The 25,202-nt window shown below is 38.1% G+C and overlaps 1 protein-coding gene across 1 annotated transcript in view; it reads right to left on the bottom strand.

Moving 5' to 3' along the window:
* Window positions 1-25,202, bottom strand: part of wdr49.S (WD repeat domain 49 S homeolog) — a 55,695-nt gene that overhangs the window by 12,727 nt on the left and 17,766 nt on the right. The window contains exons 9-15 of the mRNA XM_018265712.2: window positions 24,191-24,424; window positions 19,478-19,642; window positions 11,332-11,447; window positions 11,047-11,177; window positions 10,442-10,537; window positions 4,922-5,080; window positions 1,834-2,021 (exon numbers count right to left, since the gene is read on the bottom strand). Coding sequence (XP_018121201.1) covers window positions 1,834-2,021; window positions 4,922-5,080; window positions 10,442-10,537; window positions 11,047-11,177; window positions 11,332-11,447; window positions 19,478-19,642; window positions 24,191-24,424 — 1,089 coding nt within the window. The remainder of the gene's footprint in view (window positions 1-1,833; window positions 2,022-4,921; window positions 5,081-10,441; window positions 10,538-11,046; window positions 11,178-11,331; window positions 11,448-19,477; window positions 19,643-24,190; window positions 24,425-25,202) is intronic.

The raw sequence follows: 25,202 nt of genomic DNA, 5'->3' as shown, positions 1-25,202 counted from the left end.
TCTACATGCTGCAGAACTGATTTGTAATCCGTCTGCATGTGCATTGCATGACTGTATAGAAACCAGCGCAGCCAATAACATTAATGAACTCTGCAGTATGGTGTATTATGGCTCTTTGCTTCTAAATCAGTGGGCTACAAATAAGCTATGTCAAAGTTTCACTCCTCGATTTACATCTGTTGCCTGACTTTCTGTACTGCATTTTGTGCTCAGCAGAAAGAAAGGGAAATGCATATCAGCGTTGGACTGGGGGTTCAGGGACCACCGGGACCTCCATACCCCCCTGGTCCCTCGCCCCAGGGGGCAGATTCACTAACCGGCTAAAGTCACCAGCGACCGCTTCGCACCCATCGCCACACTTCGCTTGTAAAAAATTTGCTCAGACAACGCTAATTCACTAAGTGCAGAGTTTTGTCGTGGGCGCCGAATGCTGTCGACTTTTCACTAGCGTTATGTCACCAATGTGAGCAACTCAAAGTTAGGATGCGCTAGCATTCATTTCTGCCTAGTGCAAATTCGCTAGACGTCTTGTGCTCAGGTTAATTTGCATACGGCGGGACATTTAAAGTAGAATAGACGTCTTTATGTTATATGTTGCAGCAAATACATAACATTTCCACTGTTAATTACACATGTCCAGGGAACCTTAATAACGTCATTAGAGTTGTTATAATGCCCTACACATGAGCCCACTGTATAATTAATGTTCTATATTTTAGATAATGTATGGGGGAAACCTGTTACCCAAAAAAGATTTTAAGGACTTTTGCAGGCTATCACTCTGAAAAAAGGAAAAGCGTTTTTTGGACTTTAATGGTTTTTCCACTAAAGAATATGCTGTAAGTAACAGAAGATTGAGGAAGAGCTATGCACTCCAGTGCACTTCACCTGGTCTGAGCTGGCGAAGGCAAGTGTAGTGAAAGAGGTAACGTTCAGTGAAATCCGCATTTTAGTGAATTTGCAGAGTATTGTCCATTTGCCAGAGGGAATCGTCGACTGGTGATAGAGTGTGAAACACCTACCTACAGTTTACTTATTTTACTTAGAACTTTATGATTTAGAATCTGTCTGTGATGCAGCCCTAAGTGGTCTTTCTCTGTTAGTAATTGATGTATGATTTGTAATGGCCTGTGCCAGTGTCGGACTGGCCCACCAGGATACCAGGAAAACTCCCGGTGGGCCCAGGTGTCAGTGGGCCCTCATGCTGCTAAACTTTAGGCCTATTTCATGGCCATTCCCTATTTCTATTAGAACAAAGAGACTAAATAGATGGAATAATTGATTACAGTATGTAAAGAAAACCCACTTGGAGAATAGAGGTTGATTGAGGAGATGAAGAATAATAGTACTGAGAGTGGCCCCTGGTCTAGGGCTTTATGGTGGGCCCCTGGTCTAAGGTTTTTGGGTAGGCCCCTGGTGCCCCAGTCCGACACTGGCCTGTGCCCTGTAATGGGAATTCTATTCATTGTTAAAAAAAAAGTCAGGGTCCAAAGAAGTTTCCAAACCTCCGGAAACACTATTTCCATAAAATTATAAAATCTAGGAATCCCATGCCATGGCCCATTAAAGACTTGACCCCCCACAATGTTGTCCTTTCTTAACCCCCAATGGCTGCCCTTTTTTTGTACCATTTCTCTCTGCACCTGTCTTAAAGTGCCCAAATACTCTGCATGAAAATCAGACTTGTTTGTTTTGTCAATTTATACATCATGTTGTTTATATACAAATATTAAATTGTGTGCAGTGTGTGATTTACAGTGTAGTTTGCAAATCATTTAGTCTAAATCTATATTGCTGTTCTTGTCTTTCGTGCAGAAGGGAGTGTTTTATTACCTGTATATCCCATACTTTCAGCCATCCATCTAGATCTCCGGTAATGATGTACTGATTTGTTTTATCGACAGTCATAATGATGGAGCCGGCTCCTTCATGAGCTACAAATTCTGCCATTAAGTGGTTTCTAAATATATTCCAGAGTCTGATGTACCCCGATCCTCCACATGACACCAGGTTGGATCCACCTACATTACAATATGAATTTATATCATGTATATATAAATATATATAGGTATGGGATCTGCTATCCAGAATGCTCAGGTCCTGGGGCTTTTTCGGATAATGGATCTTTCTGTAAGATAGCAGAATGCTCAGGTCCTGGGGCTTTTCGGATAATGGATCTTTCTGTAATTTGGTATATTAAGTCTACTAGAAAATCAGGTAAACATTAAATAACCCCAATAAGATGGTTCTGCTTCCAATAAGGATTAATTATATCTTAGTTTAGATCAAGTACAAGGTACTGTTTTATTATTACAGAGAAAAAGGAAATAATTTTTAAAATTTGTATTATTTGAATAAAATGAAGTCTATGGGAGACAGCCTTTCCGTGATTTGGAGCTTTCTGGACAATGGGTTTCTGGATAACAGATCCCATACCTGTATTCTATGTTTCCAATGAATCTGAATTACTAAGATAAATGTAACATTACCATTTTGCTAACAAAAGGGTTAAAGCTGACCCTTTATATGTCTAAAGTGCTCTGTATATATGGATTTTCTATATAAGCATCCAAGTGTCGGTGCTTAGGACTGCGCCAGACACTTGCTGCTAAATCCAGAGGTAGAACATAGAGGGAGAAGGTTACCCTTTTCTTACTTGATCGACATGTGTATATACTGTATTGTACATGTGGAGGTCTAGGGTAGTGTGAGGTATTAACCTCGCCAATACAAAAGCCCACAATAATGCAATATATTATAGCATATGAGTATTAATCATACTTTATGGGAAAGGTAATAACCCTTGTAATTCAAATTAAATATAACTAAGGACCAAAGGCAAGAAAGATATTTGGATATTGTCCAAACGTCACAATTGTTGTATTATAATCTAATCAAAAGTATTTCAGCTTTCAGTTTGCTTGTGGCCCAAGTGCCCTCTGTCGATTTAAGCAAGAGGAGTCATTTTCATTTGTATTCCATTCTACTGCTATTCAAACATTACAGACACAATGTGACATAGCTGGTTAATGCTTTGTTAGTACAGGCTTTGATTTTGTTTGTGCAGGTGACAGTATTCAAACTGTGTCAGTCTCTCCGAGCATCTCAAGCAGCACATTGCAACTTGCTACCAATCATTAAGGTATGAGTGGGCATTTATAGTATACTGTTGTATGGAACAGAAATAGTAAGTTCTGTAAATAGTGTTGTTTTGGTCAATATACTATATTAGAGGGAAATTGTGGAAGCACTCAAGGCTAAATCAAAATATATTTAAATATAATGGAAGTGCTACTTACAATGCACTTCCCTGGGCCCCTGTCTCATAAGTAATTCAGTATAAATGCAAGTGCATGTTTACAAAACAGGGGTTTTTAGTTACCAAAGTTATGATCATAAAATTGAAAAGCCACCATACCACGTCAAGGTAAACCCCATATGGCGGTCCCTAACTTACTTATTAAAAAGAAATGTTTCTCTGCATAATAGCATTACCTGTGTTCAGTGTATGTTGAGCATTGGTTTCAATTTGAAGGCTGAATCCTCCCCCGCCAGTAAAGGCTTTTAAGAGAGAGTGATTGCCCAAACCAACGCCCACATTTAAAAGCATAGGACCACCATTAGTTTTAAGGGGTGGGTATGGGGTGCTATTGAAAAACCACATGAAGCTAGGCCACAGCTTCAGGCCAATATACTATATTAGAGGGAAATTGTGGAAGCACTCAAAGCTAAATCAAAATATATTTAAATATAATGGAAGTGCTAGGTGGAACTAGGTGGAACTGTTAGCTGGGGGATCCTGCTGAGGGGGTTCAATGGCACTTGCAAGGGATGTTCTTAGAGAGAGACTATGTAAGGGAGAGAACAGCGTGTGCCACTTTCTGTTTGGCTGATAAGAAGAGAGAAGAGAATGACACCAGGGAGACTGAGGTTGGCTACTGGTTCGCCAGTGTGATACAACTGTGAGTTGAAATTTCATCTGCAAGACTGTGTGGCCCTCTAATTCAAAATGCAGGACCAGCCATCCAATCTTCTAGATTTGGTCTACCATGTGGGTTATTAAATTGGGAAAAGATTAATTTTCAAGATTAAGCTCAGTGTCGGACTGGTCCGGCGGGACACCAGGAAAAAACCCGGTGGGCCCCAACCCTTAATGGGCCCCCGCCGGGCCAGTCCCCTTTCCCGATTGAATTCAGGGGGAAAAAAGGTTTTTTTTAAGCGCCGCACAGTATCTGCGCATGTGCGCGGGCATTATTGACTTAGCAAGCGCCTTCGTCCATGTGCGCTCAGTGCGTCATATTAGGGTGACGAGGGTCGGCGGGGGGTCGGAGGGGGCCCTGGACAATAGTCCAGGTGGGCCCTGGGCCCCCCAGTCCGACCCTGATTAAGATGGCCATACATGAAAAGATGCGCTTGTGAAGCAACCTAGTCAAACAAGCAAATTGCGCCATTTACACTTACTGTATCCTAATTAAATAAATTAAAGATACTAATTAAAAATTTTGTAATGTTTTCAGATAAAAATAATTGATTTTGAATGGTTCTAACATGTATTCTTGTATTCTTGAATACAAGTAGAGTTTGCAACTCTTACTCTGACTATTTTACTTTTACTGTCTCCTGATAAATGTGTGGCTTTAAATGAAAGGCTAAAAGCTTCCCATTAGATGAATGTGTAAGAGATGCCATTTTAACACCTTCAAACAATAGTCATAATTTAAGCCCCAGTCGTACAATAGGAGTCACAAGACTGCTAGCAGCTTGGTTCACATCAGGACACTGTTCCGCCTTTATGCTACAGAAACGGCAATCGCTCATTAAATTTGATGACTGATAAAGAGCCAGCCAAGGGAGTTGGGCACTGCATCTGTTTTGTGTTACAGAGAAGAAGTCTTAAAAATCATTTCTTTAGCACTTTCACCTGTTGCTGATGTGTTTCTCCTGGCCCCAAGGAAGAACAATCTTGTTACACTGTTATTGCTGTCAGAGTTTGCATTATAGGTGCTATTTGCTGAGCGCGAGTATTTTCCAGAGGACAGTGAGGAAAGACTTCTTCTTCCAGCACTCCGTACCTGAGAGTCTGAGAAACACGCCAAATTAACAATAGGCATAATGTTTGTTACAATTTGCGCATCCTTCTTTAATTTCAAGTGAAAAAGCTTTAGTGATAGTTTAACTCTTTGCTTTTTTGAAATACAGTTTTTCTTTAAACAGAAACACAATATCCAGCTGTTGTTATATTTTATTAGAGACCTACTACAGGTATAACCCAAGGTTTCTTCCTGTTGCAAACAAATCGCCCTATATTTAGGGTCCCCAGCTGACAAAAGTAGCACTTGGTTACATCAGCATGTTACTATGAGAAAGCACACTATGAGCAGTTTCACTGGACCCTTTCTATCTATAACCATTTGCTTGGAATGCCCAACAAATGGAGAATGGCAAATTATCAACTCACACTGTTCTGTAATGTTAATGTGGCCCATAATCATACGCACTCTTCCCATTCATTCACAGAGCTGTTGTTTTCCATAGAAGCTTTGGTTAATAAATATTAATGCCCTGGCCCGATCATTACAGAAGCAACTTCTCTATTTGTGTGAAATAAGCTAGAGGTTTATTGTAAAGAGCATTGTACTGGATGCATAAATTCCATTTATGATCATCTCCGACAGATTTTAATACATATGTACTGTAAGGGGCATATTTGCGAAAACTCGACTCTTTCTCACTTTATTAAAAAAAAAAAATAGACCAAACTTCCAAACCCAAATGCCTTTAATTTACCAATAATTATTCTCAATAAAATCGGTGCAAGAAAAAGTTGCAAAAAAATGAACAATTATTTCATTTTTATAATTTTGGAATTGTTGCTGTGAAAATTGGAATTTATTGAGTTGTCACCCGAAAAACTCAAATTTATCGTTTGATCGAATGAAAACCAGAACAAACAGCCCAAACTATCAAGAATCCTGAAGGTAAAAAATATGTTGCAGTTGATAAAGGGACCATCTGTCATTGACTTCTACATTATTTGGAACGGTTTTAGCTGGAGTGTTTTTGGATTCCGATTTTTAGCAGTTTAGGAGCAGATTAAATCTCGAAAAATACAAAGGGTTTTTTTCCCCTCTAAAAACTTGGATTTTTTCCCTTTAAAACTCAACCAGAAAAATTGAGTCTTTATAAATAGGTCCCTATATGTTGTAGTGGTGAGCTACCCGTCCCCTTACCTGCTAATTCCCTACTCCTGACTCAACTCCCCTCTGATGCCTAATATATAGTAACTAATATATAGATGGGGTCAGTCACCATAGGAGAGGGGTAAATCCTATTACATCACCAAAGGACAGGGGCACAGCTTGAATTTGATTCACTATCCACCCAAATCCACTCCTTTGGCTCACCTTTTTGCCTGAACCCACCCAAATGAGTTTCATGTGGGTTTCGGGGCGAAACCATTGAAGTGTCAACACTGAGCTAAGCATTACATGTTGCAAAAATTGGAGGATAGGCAAAGGAAAATGAGTTTATCTGACATAAAACAGATTACAAATGCTACAGTAAGGTAATGTGGACCTTCAGGTGTCCATACCTCTAAGCTCATATGATATTATGGGCAGATTTATGAAAATGTATCACATCAACACTTTCTTGAAAATTTCCTGACATCAAAAAAAGTGTTTTATGGAACTGACAGATACATAAAAGCTTTTATCTTTGATGTGCCAATTCATACCTATCCCCTTTCCTCTAGCTTCTACCTCATTCTGTGCTATAGAATATTTCAAAAACCTGGACTCGTATAACAAATGTCAGCCATAGAGCTAAATCGTTCTGCCTTTCCTTCTAATAGAGGAGCCTACTTTGAGATTATTTTTATACACAAGGATTGCATCCATTTTAATCAACAGCAATCAGGTTGGTAATTATATCAGAGTAATTGTAGAGCCTTATATATATTTGCACCAGCAGGCCAAATCCATTTCCTTTATGAAATTCTACCATTATAATGAATATTGAAGAACTGTTATACTAATTAAAGCCATAATGCATTTCTCTGACCAAGCACTTGAATTTCATTCTCTCAGCTAGCAATCTGCAACCCAGTTGGTATGAACTGTTCTGGCCATAGGGCTGATTTATGAATGCAAAGTGCTAATATGGAGACAAGATAAGCTTAGACTGATGCTATTCAGAAATGTACTTGTATCAGCACATGCTTGTCTGCATGAGCAACAATGCTCCCCTTCAGCCTGTTCTGATGAATTACACATGTAGACCTTGCACTAATTGAAGGTTTCCTTTAGAGGCTTTCTGATTCCTAGCAGGTCAATTTTCCCCCATTAAAGTATAGATTGGAAGTTTTAAAGGAATTGTTCAGTATAAAAATAAAAACTGTGTAAATAGATAGGCTGTGCAAAATAAAAAATGTTTCTAATATAGTTAGTTAGCCAAAAATGTAATGTATAAAGGCTGGAGAGATTTGATGTATAACAAGTCAGTCAGGACTCTACTTCCTGCTTTTCAGCTCTCTTGGTTTACACTGACTGGTTACCCTGGTTACCAGGCAGTAACCAATCAGAGACTTGAGGGGAGGCCACATAGGTCATATCTGTTGCTTTTGAATCTGAGCTGAATGCTGAGGATCAATTACAAACTCACTGAACAGAAATGTACCATGTGGCCCCCCTTCAAGTCGCTGACTAACTCAGAGTTACAGTATAGAGCTGAAAAGCAGGAAGTTGTATTCTGGCTGTTTTATTAGACATCTGTTCACTCCAGCCTTTATATATTACATTTTTGGCTAACTAACTATATTAGAAACATTTTTTATATTACACAGCCTATCAATTTACCCAGTTTTTATTTTCACACTGAACTGTTCCTTTAAGACTGCTGTTGCCTTGCCTTTATACTTCATGTGGTACTGTAGAATTTACAAGGCTGGCGAGAATCTAACAACCTTTTCAAATATAAGGGATCATTTATATTGTGGAGACATGGTGAAAGAAAGTTCAAAGCACCATATTTTTGTACTTTTAAGATCTCCCATTAAAGACACAGTTAGGCTATGGACACACGTGTGGATTATCACTGCTCTCCGCGGCACGGTTTTTAAAAAGCTGACCAATGCGTAAATACACTAGCGTAGTGTGCCAATGCCTAAACTTGAAACCGTTAAAGGAAAACTATACCCCCAAAATGAATACTTGAGCAACAGATAGTTTATAGCAAATTAAGTGGCATATTTAAGAATTTTACCAAACTAGTATAGATATTTAAGTAAATATTGTCCTTTTACATTTCTTGCTTTGAGCCACCATTTTGTGATGGTCTCTGTGCTGCCTCAGAGATCACCTGACCATAAATACGACAACTCTAACTGTAACAGGAAGAAGTATGGGAAGCAAAATACAGAACTCTGTCTGTTAATTGTCTCATGTGACCTAATAGATATGGTTTGTTTGGTTTGTTTGTGTGCACCATGAATCCTATGATCCCAGGTGTTTTTTTAAAATGGCAATTTTCTATTTAGGATTACTCAATGGCAAATACTACTAAAAAAGTTTATTATTATTAAAATGGTTTATTTACATGAAGCAGGGTTTACTGTTTTTATTCAATATATTTTTATACAGACCTAAATTGTTTGGTGGGTATAGTTTTCCTTTAAAGAATTTACACAGCAGTCGGCTTTTTTATAAAACCCTTTTGCGGACCGCATCAAAAAACCACACCTGTGTCCATAGCCTTAGCATATTTCTTGTGTTTTATGTGAAAGTAGACCAATAAAAGTAGTTTAATGTTAAACAACCTAATCATAAGCCATGATTTCCATTAATGTGGATGAACTGAACTTTTTCTATAATTTTGATAATAAGAGAGTGCTATGAATATTATTTTCAAAATAGTCTGGGCTTCATCCATTTCAAGTAGGAAATGACTTAATACTTAACCTTGCAGTTAGTAGCTTTTAAAGGAACAGTAACATCAAAAAATGAAAGTAATAAAAATATAATACAGTGTTGCTTTGCACTGATAAAACGGCTGTGTTGGCTTCAGAAACACTACTTGTTTATATAAATAATCTGCTGTGTAGCCATGGGGGCAGCCATTTAAAGGAGAAAAGGCTCAGGTACAGCAGATAACAGATACATTCTGTAAAAGATAATAGTGTTATCTGTTATCCACTATTTATCCTGTGCCATTTAGCCTTTTTTCAAGTTCTTTTGCTACACAGCAGTTTGTTTATATCAACTATAGTAGAGTTTCTGAAGCAAAAACACTGTTTCTAGTTCAGGGCAACAGTACATGATATTTCCATTACTTTAAAGGAGAAGGAAAGGTTAAAACTAAGTAAGCCTTATCAGAAAGGTCCATCTAAATACACCAGTAAAACCCCAAAGTAGTGTTGCTCTGAGTCCCCTGTCAAAAGAAACACTGCACTTCATTCCTTCTATTGTCTACACATGGGCTTCTGTATCAGTCTTCCTGCCTTCAGCTTAAACCTCATTGCCCTGGGCAAGAGCATGCTCAGTTTGCCCCTCTCCCCCTCCCCCTCCCTTCTTTACTGTAATCTGAGCCCAGAGCAGGGAGAGACTCAGGCAGGAAGTGATGTCACACCATGTTAATACTGCAGCTCCTATCCTAAACAAACAGAGAGTTTCTAGAGCTTTTTACTCAGGTATGGTAAAACATTCTACAGAATACATATAGCATTCTAGCTTGCACTATTGCAGCTAATCTATTGGCAATAAAATGCCTCTGTAGCTTTCCTTCTCCTTTAAAACACTATAAAGCCCATGTATGGGACATATTTCAGATTGTAGGGTATTTTCAGAGAAAAATCCTCCCTGTGTGCTGAGACAGGTGAATTACAACTTTGCCAATGCTTACAATATTGAATAATATGAATCAGCTGTTTCTCCGCAAGTGGAAAATGACTGGTGAAGAAACTGTAACATTACATTAGACTTAGCCTACCCAAACAAAAAAATCACCCCCGCTTATGTTAATTTATAGTGATGGGCGAATTTATTCGCCAGGCGCAAATTTGCGGCGAATTTGCGGCAAATTTGCGCGATTCGCCGCCAGCAAATAAATTCATGAAACGCCTGCGAAAATTCACCGGCGTAGAAAAAACGGACGCCGGCATCAAAAACGGGCACCGGCGTCAAAAACTAGACGTTGGCGCAGTTTCGCGAATTTTGCGCGAAATTCACAAATTTTTCATCGAATGGAAACGGCGCATATTCTCCCATCACTATTAATTTAGCATTTAGATTGAACTAAACTGCAAGTCCCATTTTCCGTCGACCCCCAAAGGCTACTGGTGGGTATTGCAACTAAATCTGATTGGTTGCCATACAGCCATTGCTGCCTTCCGATAAAAAAAACATTGTGTTTTAGAGAAAATTGTTATTTCACTGAATTTTCGTACCTGACCTTGATTTTAATCTTTCAGGATTAGGGTGTAATTTTCTGGAGGCATTTTCTGTATTGTTGTTCCATACGACTATTTGACCATCATAACTCCCTGAATTTAAGGAGAAAATCAAAATTCAAAAATCATTTCTTCCTGGGTATTTATTAAGTTATTGCAAGGGAAAAATTAAATACATTAAGTGATGAATTTCTGATATCATTCTGTAGACATGACCTGCACCGTTGTGATTAGAGAGTAAATTAAATTACTGACGGTGATACTGTAGTGAAGTCAGTATTTGGAGAACTAGCTGTAGTGCCCACTACAGAATATAATGTTTTTTTACCTCAATTTTGGGAACTGGAAACAGAAAAGTGGAGTTGATCCTGCGTGCAGGGGTTAGTTTTACTCTACCCTATGCTGCACAGAACTTCCATACAGAATACTATGGTATTCTTTGCTCTAAAGAATGTTTCATTTCTTGTTGTTGCACTCACACAGTATATTTTCTGTTGCCCTCTCATCAGGACAACACAGGAAGACTTGGTTTGTGCCACTTGAAGATATAGGAGAGAATTAGCTTTTTATGCATAGTTCTCTACCATGATATATATGGTTACCTGTGACCAAACTTTGTGGGGACCAAAAGGCTGCACATAAAATGTCATCAAGGTGCTGGACCCCTCCTTTCCATTCTGAAGGCTGGATAAGGTACTGTGTTAAAGAGTTCAGGCGGAAAACAGTAATAATTCTTGGAAGAAAATAGAAACATTGAAGTTTAAATGTACAATCTGAAATTGGATGCAAAACAAGCAAAATGTGAAACATATTTCATCATCCTTTGTTATGTATAAGTATTCTATGCAAGAAAAAATAACTTGTCCAATAAAAATATTCATACGTACCTTTCCCATCCCACAACTAGTATGGTTCTTTTCAGTACTAATATCTGAGAAATTTCAGCAGCTTGGTCTCTCCCAGCATTTAATTTATGATGACAGTGGCCGTTGAAATCCCAAATCTTAAATGAAACATGATGATGGTTTCTTATTTAGCACAATATTTACACTATGCATAGCATAGCAAATATTATCATACACTCCCCCCTTACTGATGTTCTTATTGCATGTACAGGTATGGGATCTGTTATCTGGAAAACAATTATCCAGAAAGTTCCAAATTATGAAAAGACCTTCTCTCATAGACTCCGCTTTAATCAAATAATTCAGATTTTTAAAAATTATTACCTTTTTCTCTGTAATAATACAGAGAATAATACATGTACTTGATCCAAGTTTAATTTATATTTACATGATTTTCTAGTAGACTAGAATAAAGATCCAAATTACAGAAAGATCTATTATCCAGAGAACCCCAGGTCTCAAGCATTCTGGATAACAGGTCCCATACCTGCATCTTCCAGTAGCTGAATGGCTAAACTGGGCGGAATTTGTTGAGTAGGTGAGACAATTAAGTTTCCATAGTCAGAAAGCCACGAGATAGATAAGCAAACTGCATTGGTTACAGAAGAAAGGTACAAAATTAAGCAAGGGACTGTACACGTCTCTTCTGCCTGATTAGGTGTTTTGATGGTGGTTATCAGCAGCATTCATCTTCTAATATAGATGATATCTAGCACCATTGCAGAAACACAAATACAAACTGAATGTGTTTCTCAAAGGCTGGCATATTGTACCTTTCTTACAAAAAGAGAAGCAAATGTAGTTTGGAAAGTAAAAGCGTATAACCCAAATAAGAGTTTGTTTTGTCATAGTGGTACAAATACAGTATGCTTTATTTTGGGAATATGAACCGGTTACATGCGCTCTATCCACTGGTACAAAGTGTCTTATTGGTCCTGAGAGTAAAAATTCTAATCACAGAAAGTGTTCCGCAAAAGGTAAAGATAGAACATCTGCTTTTCTGTCTTGCCTGAGGAATTAGAGGAAACTGCCTTCTTATTATCGAATAAAACAGTAGAACAAGTTCATAAACGTACAAACGTACGATTGGTACGAACACTAATGAGCCTGTTAAATTGTCAAAAATCAGCTGCTTAATGGATTAAATATTTATACAACCCTTTTACTTTGTCCATTCACCAGAAATAACAATAAAACTTCCCACGGGTCCCAGTGCAGAAATCAGGAAACGTTTTGTGTGAGGAATGTGAGTGGCTGCTTTTCGGAATTGTAACTGCATGGGGTGTTTAAAGCATGTTTAAAGCATTTGAGAGACCTGCAAGCTCTGGCATAGGCTTAGACATGCTGCTAGGTCCTACTTTGGCAGCAGCAGCCAATGATAGAGGTTTTTAGGCTGGCTGCTTAGGGCCCATGGCTCCATGGGGGCTCCAAGCTCCAAAAAATTGCAGTTATCAAGTATGAATGAGATTCCACATGCTAATTGTGTTTGTCCATAGTTTAATCTCTTACCACTGTGCAAAATAAAAAATATTTAATTACACATAAATGTAATGTATAAAGGCTGGAGTGACTGGATGTCTTACAAAATAGAACAGAACACTACTTCCTGCTTTTCAGCTCTCTTGGTCTTTTTGGCTAACTAACTATATTAAAAACATTTTTTATTGTGCACAACCTATCCATTTACCCAGTTTTTATTTTTATACTGAACAATTCCTAACTTAGCAAAACGGTTTCCCAAACCAAGGGTGAGGGCTAACAGAGCCCATACTCCATTTGGAGGTAAATAATACTGTTTCTGCCAAAAAATGCCCCTAGCAAGTGATATACCATCTTCACCTGGAAGGGGCAAAACATGTACATAAGTAAAAGTGTCCCAGCTTGCTCATATCTACATGTGCTTATTGTGGATTGGTTGACTCCTCCTACAATCTTACATCACATGCAAAATTTGCTTATTATGCGCATTCATGCAACCAAACATGGCCATCAGCAACAGGAGCTCCCTGCCATTGAGTGGGGCATATTGCTGAATAGGGACATTTTATGGCCAAAATATTATACTATGTTGGGTATATACATTGTCTGCAGCATACAGCTATCTTCCTAAACATCCACTTATCTGTATCCACCATAAAGAAAGACATTAACATATGAAGATTATCCCATAACTACATGATTTGGAGTCATTCATATTAGAGTTGGTACTTTTTTTAAAAAAGCCGTTAAGGCAGCCATACATTGAATAACCAGGTGCGCTCTCCAACCAGTTGACAATCAGGTGAGCGTCATACATTTGGGCAAACAGCAGCAAGTAAAGAGTTGCTGTAGGGACCCATAAAAAAGGTGCACCCATTCATTGCAACATAGGAATTAAATTGTAATACTTATGCTGCATATTTTATTGCCTGTAGGCTGGGGTTCAGGAGACATCCTTATTATATTCCTTCACCTAAGAGATTGGGGTCTTCCACCCCGAAAACACATCGGTGGAAAGAGTAATCCATTCAAACACCTGCAGGAAAACATATCTGCTAAATGGTTTAAATTCTCCCATATTATAAGATTAGAGTCTGTGTAAATGTAAAAGTTTGGATGTTAGGTATCCAATGAGAAATGGCTTATAGTGCTATTAAAATGAGACTTCGGTGCAGCCATTAGAACAGGTAACATCTGTGCTGTTAGGAATGGGCACTATTTCCTCTGCACTTAAGCCATTATCTGTACTATTCTTGTATTCCAGGTAGATTTTCTGTGACAGGCTCATAGCACCCTTTCTGCTAGGGACACGTGAAAACAGCATATGGTTTCTTTTCTTTGTACCTTGCACTAGCCAGTAGCCTCTGGAGCCCTCATTTGGCTATGTTTGTGTTGCTTTCATGTTAGCAGGATAACAGGAATATTGTATCTTTTTCTTTGGTGTATTTCATTTTTAGTATGAGCAAATTACATTGTTGGTACAGAATTTGCACTATCTATTCTAATGTAGTTCCTGTTTACCTGCACTATAATTAGCCACATCTCATATCTTTGGATGCAAGTACATCAAGGGGAGTATTTGTTAAAATCCGAATGCCAAAAACTCGAAAAATTCAATTTCAGACCTACCGAGGTTGTTTATAAGTCAATGGGAGAGGACCCTATCCTATTAGGAAGTTTCTATGGTCTGGGTTGGAATTAGGCCAAAAATCCAACTATTTTGGACTTTTCGAACAAAAATCTGAAAAATTCAGGCTTTTCGGGAAAACTTGAAAAAAATCTTACGATTCTGATCATCTCTCGATTTTATCGAGTTTGTAACCCCACTGACTAAATCATGCTTTTTTAATAATAAATAAGTTCACATTGTGGATTCTAGTTCGATCTGACTTTTTTAGAATAAAATATCAGAAAATTTTGGATTTTTGATAAATAACTCCATAACTATATGGCGCCAATAAGTGCAACATTTTGTCTTTACCACACTTGCAGCTGGGTTCATTAAAATGACCCTTTGGGGGTTATTTATCAAAATGTGAATTAAAAAATTTTGAGTTTATGGCATTCCTACTTTAATAAATAACCCTCTTGATGTCTTTATACTCATTGGTCATGGTTGATACCTAAATGTAATCCATATGGCAACTTATGTGCCCTGAGAATGTTGTGCAGCATTCCTATTGTTAATGCCAAACTAAATTTGATGCATCTCTCCCTTCTCTTTATTGGTAATATGGTGTTAAGAGTTATGAGGGCATTAAGGGTTAATACTGTTTCAACTGTTACAAGAGCATTATATAAATATACTGTATATATGATGCTATGTAGTACATGTAATTGTCATACTCCTCATTTTCACAAATGTAGTACATGTATGGGATCTGTTATCCAGAAACCCATTATCCAGAAAGCTCCATTATAATCAAGTAAACTAAATGTTTAAAAATAATGTCCTTTTAATAAATCAATACCTTTTACTTGATCCAAACTAAGATATAATTAATCCCTTTTGGAAGCAGAACCAGCCCATTGTGTTTATTTAATGTCAATATTATTTTTACTTAAAGGGGTGGTTCACCTTCAAACAACTAGTTGGTTTCAGATAGATCACCAGAAATAACGACTTTTTCCAATGACTTTTCATTTTCTATGTGTGACCGTTTTTCTAATATTGAAGTATAAAGTGTCATATGTCACCTTATGAAGCAGCTCTGGGAGGGGGGGTCGCCGACCCTGTAAACTGTTCTAAATTGATACATTTAGTTGATACATTTCTTATCTTTGTCCCTGCTGAGCAGAATCTCTGGGTTTCATTACAGGCAGCTGTTAGAATTGATACAATAGTTGCTAATACTCCAGAGATACTGCTGAGAAATGTATCAACTAAATGTTGCAAAATTGTAACAGTTTAGAATCTGTACCTGAATTACTGAGCTGTCAGACTGAAACATCAGCGACACAAACATTCAACTTTAAACTTAGATTTTAGAAAAACAGTAAAAAAGAAATAATGGAAAGTAATTGAAAAAAGTCTTTATTTCTGGGGAACAATCTAAAAACAACTGAATTGAAAAAAGTATTTGGAAGGTGAACAACCCCTTTAAGGTATGAAGATCCAAATTACAGAAAGATCCTTTATCCAGAAAATCCCAGGTCCCGAGCATTCTGGATAACAGGTCCCATACCTGTAGTTTGAATGGAATATTTAACATGTTTGATACTGTACGATGCCATATTATATTCATTATTACAATACATTCATTTGTATGGTCTGTCTTTACTGCCCAGCTTTGCCTTCAGTATGTGTGTGAGGTCAAGAAAGCAATTTATACCAGAATTTAATACCAGTATTTAAGACGATTATTTTTCCTGAGACATTGGTTACTGCTGCTCACGTCTTCGACACTAATACAAAGACTGTACTGACTATCACAATAGCACATTCTGTGGGCCAGTCTTGTGTCAGCTACTGACCTGTAACTCCCAGTACTCCCAGCATCTATAATGCCCAATTTAATGACTCCAGAAAGGTCATAAAAAATCTGGGAGTTGTAGTTGAGACACAGTACAACCATGACAGATTTTGGCTGTTGCGCATATAGCTTGGAGACACAATTCTGGAGCTAAAGGTAATAGCATGAAGCAGACTTTGCCTCAGATGACAAGGAAATAACAACAAGTAAATGAAAGCAGGCTCTCCTTGTTCTGCTACAAAGTCTGCACAATGACAAATTGCATTTCTGCTCTTCCCATTAGTTCCAGGCTGGGAATAAGCAGCTCTGTACTGACATCAAGAGGCACAAAGCATGCAGTTTTGCTACAGTAGAAATCTGATTTCTGGCATGATTTTGGAAGGGAGATGAAATAACAAAGGTTTTCTAAGAATAATGTTAAAATAAAAAATGTCACTGCAGGCGCAGAAAACATTGGGAAATTGCAAAAGCGTGTGACATTAGAGTAAAAGAACTGTGGGCGTAAAAACTACTTGTAAAATGTCAGGAAAAGTGTAAAGCCTTACAGGGGAGAAAGGTGCTAACAATTCCACAGACTGCATGTATTTGTAAATCCCACCCCAATTAGCACGTTTCTGTGGCACAGTATTATAAAAGCTGATGTGTGCAAAATCAATATCTTAAGGCTGATTGAATGTATATAGTGCTGTGGGCAGGCTTTTGTCACTAGGTACTGGGCAAGTGCACATCTCTGATGAAAATCTATTGATCTTTCCAAATGTGTTTTATTAGGGGATTAAATGCAGCTAAATCGATATTTAACTCCACGATGTTATAAACTTGTATCAATTCAAATGTTTGCATTTTTTTATTCATAGGAATTCCGTATGAAAATAGAACAACCCAATAGAATGCACAATGGATTAATTAGTCTGGCACCAGAAGGAAAGTGCCATTTCCTAAAGCTGGACAATGTACAGAGAACATTTAAAATGGACTTCACTAAAGGGAGGCTAGAATTGTTGTTAGAAAATTGAACCTTTAGGCCAGTGATCCCCAACCAGTAGCTCGTGAGTAACATGTTGCTCCCCGACACCTTGGATGTTGCTCCCAGTGGCCTCAAAGCAGGTGCTTATTTTTGAATTCCTGGCTTGAAGGCGTTTTGGCTGCATAAAAACCAGCTGTACTGCCAAAAAGAGCCTCCTGTAGCTGCCAGTTCACACAGGGGCTACCAAATAGCCAATCACAGCCCTTATCTGTCACCACCAGGAACTTTTTTCATGCTTGTGTTGCTCCCCAACTCTTTTTACAACTGAATGTGGCTCATGGGTGAAAAAGGTTGGGGACCCCTGCTTTAGGCCAAACCTAATGAGTGCTGGTAGTTGTGCCACCCTGCTTCCTAATGTTTCCTTGCATTGGGCCAAGGCTTTTGGGCAGCTGTAGTATTGAAACTTCAGTGTTATGGGAAAAAAAACCTCATGAAACTGGTTACTGGGAATGACATGCCAGTTTTTAAAGACATATCATTTAAAAACAAAAGCATTAATATGAAGCTGTTCTTCTCTTTGCAGCACAGTCAACTTTTTGGAAGGTTTTCCTCTAGAAAAGGGATCCCCAACCTTTTTTACTAAAGTGCCACATTCAAATGTAAAAAGTTTGAAAGCAACACAAGCATGGAATATAAGTTCCTGGGGTGCCAAATAAGCGTTGTGATTTGACAGCCTCTAAGTGGACTGGAAGCCCACCGGAGGCTCTATTTGGCAGTACACCTTTATACTTGCCTTCAAGCCAGTAGGTCACTGGGAGTTCGTAAGCAACATGTTGCTCTTGAGATAATGATAGGGGATCACTGCTTTAGAATTTGGAACGTTGCAGGTGGAATTAGCTTCCAATCAGCTACAAGAGCATAAGTGAGGGTTGGGATCAGGCTTGGCTCACAGTTAGGGGCCGATTCACTAAGGGTCGAATATCGAGGGTTAATTAACCCTCGATATTCGACTAGGAACTAAAATCCTTCGACTTCGAATATCGAAGTCGAAGGATTTAGGGCAGATAGTACGATCGAACGATCGAAGGATTATTCCTTCGATCGAACGATAAAATCCTTCGAATCGAACGATTCGAAGGATTTTAATCCAACGATCGAAGGAATATCCTTCGATCAAAAAAAGTTAGCCAAGCCTATGGGGACCTTCCCCATAGGCTAACATTGACTTCGGTAGCTTTTAGATGCCGAACTAGGGGGTCGAAGTTTTTTTAAAGAGACAGTACTTCGACTATCGAATGGTCGAACGATTTTTACTTCGAATCCTTCGATTCGAAGTCGTAGTCGAAGGTCAAAGTAGCCCATTCAATGTTCGAAGTAGTCCAAAAAAAACTTCGAAATTCGAAGTTTTTTTAACTTCGAATCCTTCACTCGAAGTTAGTGAATCGGCCCCTTAGTGTTCCAAGTTCATCCCACTAATGTTCATTTGGGTTGAGGTCTACAAGTCAGTGAAGTTCTCCACTCCCATCTCAGCAAACCCATTCTCTACTTTATGCACTGGGGAATCATGCAGCCAACAAAGAAAAGACCCAAACTACCCCCTGCTACATCTGCTTTTGTGCCACAATAGCTGTTATATTTGCTATTCCTAAATCTATATCTAATGTGCCTTCCTTAGCACAGAGGAGCATACATACATATTTAACAGTGTGGAATACTACCAACTATTATGCCAGAAACACTGCTCAATTATACAGGTTCTAAATTTGTCTTATAATTAATTAATCAATCTTTCATAAATAAATAATGGTTTGACAGAAATGAAGTCAGATAATGAGCTCTTGTTCCTGATAGAGTGCTGCTCTTGCTTGTAGCTTCAAATACATCAACACCTTGAGATTTGCATTTGACTGCTCGGATTTTGCATCAGCTCATGGTCATTCAGGAGTTTGCCGTGGCATAGTAAATAGATGGATAGACAGATAGACTAGAAGGCAGATTAGTGAGTCTATTTATGTGAGACTTATTTAAAAGAGTGAAAGTCAGGTATTGTTTCAGCACTGCTTGTGTTAGATTTAGTTATATATGCTATAGTGGGGTATATTCTTCATCTTTAAATATTAGCAATGACTAGGCACATCGGTACGTCACTTGGATAAAAAAGAAGAATAGCTTTATATAACAAGGAAAAAGATTAGAAAGTGCAGTTTACCTTTACTGTTCCATCTGTGCTTCCAGTTAGAAGCCTTGTCTCACTCACATCAAGTGCCATTGTGCTAATCTCTGAAGTGCCGTGGCACCCTGAAAACTGCTTGATTTTCTGACCTGTGTCAATCATCCAGAATGTAATCGTCGATCCTGTATCCGAGCTGATTACCTGCAAAAAATAAAGCAAGGAAATGCTGATGAAAAAAGACATTCAGGTAAAATAACCGCTTTCTATATTTCTAGAAAGTTTATTGTATAATTTGTAGTATTTATGTGCAACTTTATCGTATTGTTAAACTACACAGTATTACAGGGTTCTCTATAAAGCACCTTAATGAAATACAAACCAAAGTGGGTTTATAATGATGTTAACAGTTACATCAAGTTCAACAGTGATATTTTTGCTTGGCCTTCAGATATGTCCAGCCTAAAATCTAAAATGATATCGGGTTATCTGCTTTAGTGGGCCTATATAATGGAAAGCAGATTCATTTTGATACTAGATTTTGTCATTATTATTTTAATCACAAACAAAGGGAACCCACAGGGTTAATTTCTCCTTTCAGTCAGTACTGAGGACATCCTGTGGCAGGAAAGTATTACCCTTTGACCCAAGGTGTATGTAACCTTTCTGGACTCCACCATAGCAGGAGGTTAATCTGCCAGGGGGGCTGAGGTGAAGGTAGCCATCCATATAAAAGGAGAGAGGATGGGACCCTAAGGTAATTATCACTTAGTGAAGCTAGAGTAACAGATACCCTGTGAATGAGGTAGCAAGTTAGATAAGTATCCTGTTATAGAACACCCTGGGGCATAAGGTAGTCAGGGCTAATTGCAGTTCTGTGCTCTACCAAGGCAAAGTAGTTTGGTCAGTAGGCATCACATTAGGGACTACGCTACAGTGTGGTTGGCTCAGGCAATGCCAGGCGGAGAGAGCTTTAGGCAACCTGGCTGGCCTGCCACATTGACCCCGCTTATTGATAATTAGATGCTTGTGTTAACTATTTATGTTAAAGCATAACACTTTGCCAATGGAATAACTCACCAAGTAAAGTAGGTGGGCACGTGCTCGTGCCCCAGGCCCTCAGCCCAAGAGAGTGGAAAATCCGTATATAGATAAAAAAATGTTGCAGCAAGGCACTCTAGTAAGTCACGCATAGATCAGACTAATAATAAGTAAAAGTTAGAAAATTTTATTTAAATAAACATCTCTCGACAAATGCGTTTCGTGTCACTAGGACACTTAGTCAAGCCTATGTCTAAGTGAGATGTTTATATAAATAACATTTTCTAACTTTTACTTATTATTAGTCTTATCTATGCGTGACCTATTAGAGTGCCTTGCTCCAACATTTGTTTATCTACATACAGATTGTCCGCTTGTGTTGACTATGCTTCAGCCGGCTTCTGCATTAGAGACGGCTCTGCAAGGGAGTACCTTCTGCTCAATAAATACAAACCTTCAGATATGGTTAAGAACCAACGGCACCTATTTGTGTCACTATTTTACTGTCACACCCTCTCTAACGTTACAGTTCAGCTACAGTGCATTTCAGGCAATTTCAGCAATGGCTCAGCTGAGAAAGAGAATTACAAAGGAATGCTGCTCTTCTGTTCAGCTGCAGTGATCTGCTACATTTATATTTCTGTTCAGACCTAGTTCATCTACTATAAAGTTGCCAAGATAAGTGGGGCTCTGGAAAAACCATGTCTTCAGTCCGAACTGGGGAGCTAGAACTAAAAAACAATAAAGATCAACTGCAGATTGGAATCGAATGCTGCTACTTTATACTAAAGTTCATTTCAAGGTAAAGTGCCAGTATAATGCAATTGATATGTGGGCTTGGCACCTTTTACAAAAGCATTTTCCTGAGGGAAAATACTGATAGTGTAATAAAGGAAGAAGCACAATGATATCTGCTAAGTTGTAGCTAGATCAATAATCATTTATAGTATGGGATAAGCAAACACAAATAGACACCTACACCTGATAGGATTCATGTTTTTAAAGGACAAGCAAAATCAAATTCTCTAATATGTGACTCAGATTCAGCACTTTTTAAAATTCTCTATTGTGTAAATGTGGCATATGACAATAGAGTTGATTTCAGACTGAATAAAATAATGGCCAGCACACATGCCAAGCTCTACCCAGGAGACCCACTGTGCTCCCCTTTAAGTAGAAATGATCCTCGTTGGGCAATCATTACCACAAGTATCAGTGAACAAAATATTGTTTGTGCAATAGCCTTAAAAAAACATATACAGGACAGAAATATGTCGACTGTAACCAACTATACCAACAATTCTCAGTAGATGACTTATTATTTGTATCATTTTAGTATCAAAATCCTAAAATTAGTTTCCCAAAATACAAGATTAAAAAACCCTACTGTAATGACACATTGAGTTGGCCTAAATAACTCAAATGTGGATTTTTCTCCCTGAAGAAACTCACCTTCTTCTCAAGGTTATTTTATCAACTCTCTACAAGATGAACCCAGAAGTATATTACTATTAAATCCCTATTGCCTCTGCATTTTAGACAAAGCTCAATGGGATTTTATTTGCCAGTAATAATTAAAAAATGTTTTATTTATCACAGTATATAATAAAATAGAACGTTTAAAAACGATTTTCTGAGTAAATATGTTTTTTGAGTGTAGAAGCCTAGCAGTTCTGACTATGAGAATCAAAAATTCTGTAGAGATACAATGTGTATTTATTTATATAAACAGACTGCTAAATAATTGATTAGCTAATGTAATCTTCATATGTGGTGTGGTTGCCATGTCATAGCCCTTCCCTCGATGGTGCTGCCCTCACCTATACATCATCCTGTACCAGTAGCGTAACTAGAGGGGGACGGGCCCTGGTGCGTGATGCGCAGCCGGGCCATGCCCCCCTCCGTACGGCCCTCATTTTCAGTGGCGCATAGGCTGCCGGGGGGCCCTGAGGGGGTGCGGGCCCTGGCCCACTCGCACCCCTGATCCCCTGGTAGTTCCGCCACTGTCCTCTACCCCTACCTCATCAGATCCACCCCTGCCATCACCCACCCACTGTCTGGACCTCACACAGAGAGACAGGTGGATATATGATAGATAGATAGATAGATAGATAGACAATTGATGGATAGATAGATAGATAGATAGACAACATACAGAAAGACAGACAGATAGATTAGATAGACTGATAAATAGACAGACTGTTAGACAGAAGATAGGTAGACAGACTGATAGATAGATAGATGATAGATAGATAGATGATAGATAGATAGATAGATAGATAGATAGATAGATAGATAGATAGATAGATATACAATTGATGGATAGATAGATGGATAGATATATGATAGATAGATAGATAGATAGATAGATAGATAGATATAGAAACAGTCTGATAATAGATAGATAGATAGATAGATAGATAGATAGATAGATAGATAGACAATTGATGGATAGATAGATGGATAGATATATGATAGATAGATAGATAAAGAGATAGAAACAGTCTGATAAATAGATAGATAGATCAGACAGACAGACAGACAGACAGACAGATCGATAGATAGACAACATACAGAAAGACAGACAGATAGATTAGATAGACTGATAAATAGACAGATTGTTAGATATATAGATAGATAGATAGATAGATAGATAGATAGATAGATAGATAGATAGATAGATAGATAGATAGATAGATAGATAGAGAAATAGAAACAGTCTGATAAATAGACAGATAGACAGACAGACAGACAGAAAGACAGACAGATAGATTAGATAGACTGATAAATAGACAGACTGATAGATAGATGATAGATAGATAGATAGATAGATAGATAGATAGATAGATAGATAGATAGATAGATAGATAGATAGATAGATAGATAATTGATGGATAGATAGATGGATAGATAAATGATAGATATATGATAGATAGATAGATAGATAGATAGATAGATAGATAGATAGATAGATAGATAGATAGATAGACAAACAATTGATGGATAGATAGATGGATAGATATATGATAGATAGATAGATAGATAGATAGATAGATATAGAGATAGAAACAGTCTGATAAATAGATAGATAGATTAGAAAGATAGACAGACAGACATATAGATAGATAGATAGATAGATAGATAGATAGATAGATAGATAGACAGACTTATAGACAGATAGATGATAGATAAATAGATTAGATAGATAGATAGTACTTAAAGGAGAATTCGACCCTTACGTTAAAAAAACCCTACCCTACATAGACCCCCCTCCCTCCTCCCCCCAGCCTAAGTGTTACCCCGAACAAATGCCTCTAACTCTTTACTTACCCCTCAGTGCAGATTCAGGCATCGGAGTTGATGGACGACATTTTCTTCTCTTCAGAAATCTTCAGAATGAGACAGGTGTGGTGGCGCATGCACAGCTGGAGCAATTTTCTGCTTTGCAACAACTGAAACTCACAAAAATCGCTGAAGAAACGATCTCATTCTGAAGTTTACCAAAGTGGCTGAAAATGGCGCCCATGAACTCAGATGTCTGAATCTGCACCAAGGGGGTAAGTAAAACATTAGGGGCATTTGCCCGGGCTAACACTTAGGCTGGGGAAGGAGGGAGGGGGGTCTATGTAGGGTAGGGGTAGCGTTTTTTTTACTTTTAGGGTTGGATTCTCCTATAAGCAGTAACAATATCTGCCCTGAAGAAATATTTACCTGTTTAAAGGTGCTGTTGTAAAGCACACAGGTTATTGGCTTTTCATGGCTTGTGACCTTTTTGCCAGATTCTTTTTTCATTTCCAGAAGTTTCAGTTGATTGTTGAATGAAAGGAACAGGCGCCCATGAGGTTCATAGAAGTAAAGGGTGAAGTGGAACTCGAGAGATTTCGGAAAAATCCCAGCAACACGTTGAATGCACACCTGGTGATGAACATCCCATATTCTTAGTACCTGTCGGGAAACAATTTTTTATTGGTTAGTAGTAAATCTCTCCTGTGATAATAGTGAATTCCTTTACTGCTCAGGTTTTATTATCCATTCTATATTACAGTTCTGAACCATTAGGAAGAACAGCTTCCCAGACATGGACCCTCATTGCTACTAGCATTGGTAGATTAATCACTAAGGTGCATTTATTATGCTGTGTAAAACACCACAGAATAATACATCACACTTCACCATGTTAGAAACAGTATACATTTTTTATGTGTTTTTTCTTAGAGTGACTTCCGCCAGAAGCAATGTAAAATAACGGTGTCAAATCTGGCGTTCTCATGCCATAAAACACACACCTTGATAAATTTACCATTTATTTCACGCAGCTTTTTACACCGTTTTTTCTGCAAATTTTGTTTAACACAAGATAATAAATATGCCCCTTAGGGTTGCCACCTGAAAAGGCGTATTCGGGTCTCGCCTGTTTGGTTTTCAGCCTTGTGAAAGCTGAACAATAATTTGGCCAATAAATAAAAAATTTAAATATTATGATACTCACCTTGATTTTTTTTCTATCAACATGGCTTAGTTAACATCAAGCATGGTGTTTGTTATTACAGAAAAAAAAAAGCAAATCAGTTAAAGATGAGGAATTGGCACTGCTGTATTTTAGGATAACCTAGGATTTAGGATAGATCCCACAGAGCTAGGGTTACCACTAGTGATGGGCGAATTAATTCGGCAGGCACGAATTTGTGGTGAATTCCCACGATTCGCCACCGACGAATAAATT

This window comes from Xenopus laevis, chromosome 5S, assembly GCF_017654675.1.
Source record: "Xenopus laevis strain J_2021 chromosome 5S, Xenopus_laevis_v10.1, whole genome shotgun sequence".
Classification (NCBI taxonomy): Eukaryota; Metazoa; Chordata; class Amphibia; order Anura; family Pipidae; genus Xenopus; species Xenopus laevis.
The sequence above is the reverse complement of the archived record's forward strand: the minus strand, read 5'-3'. Positions and strand labels throughout refer to the sequence as shown.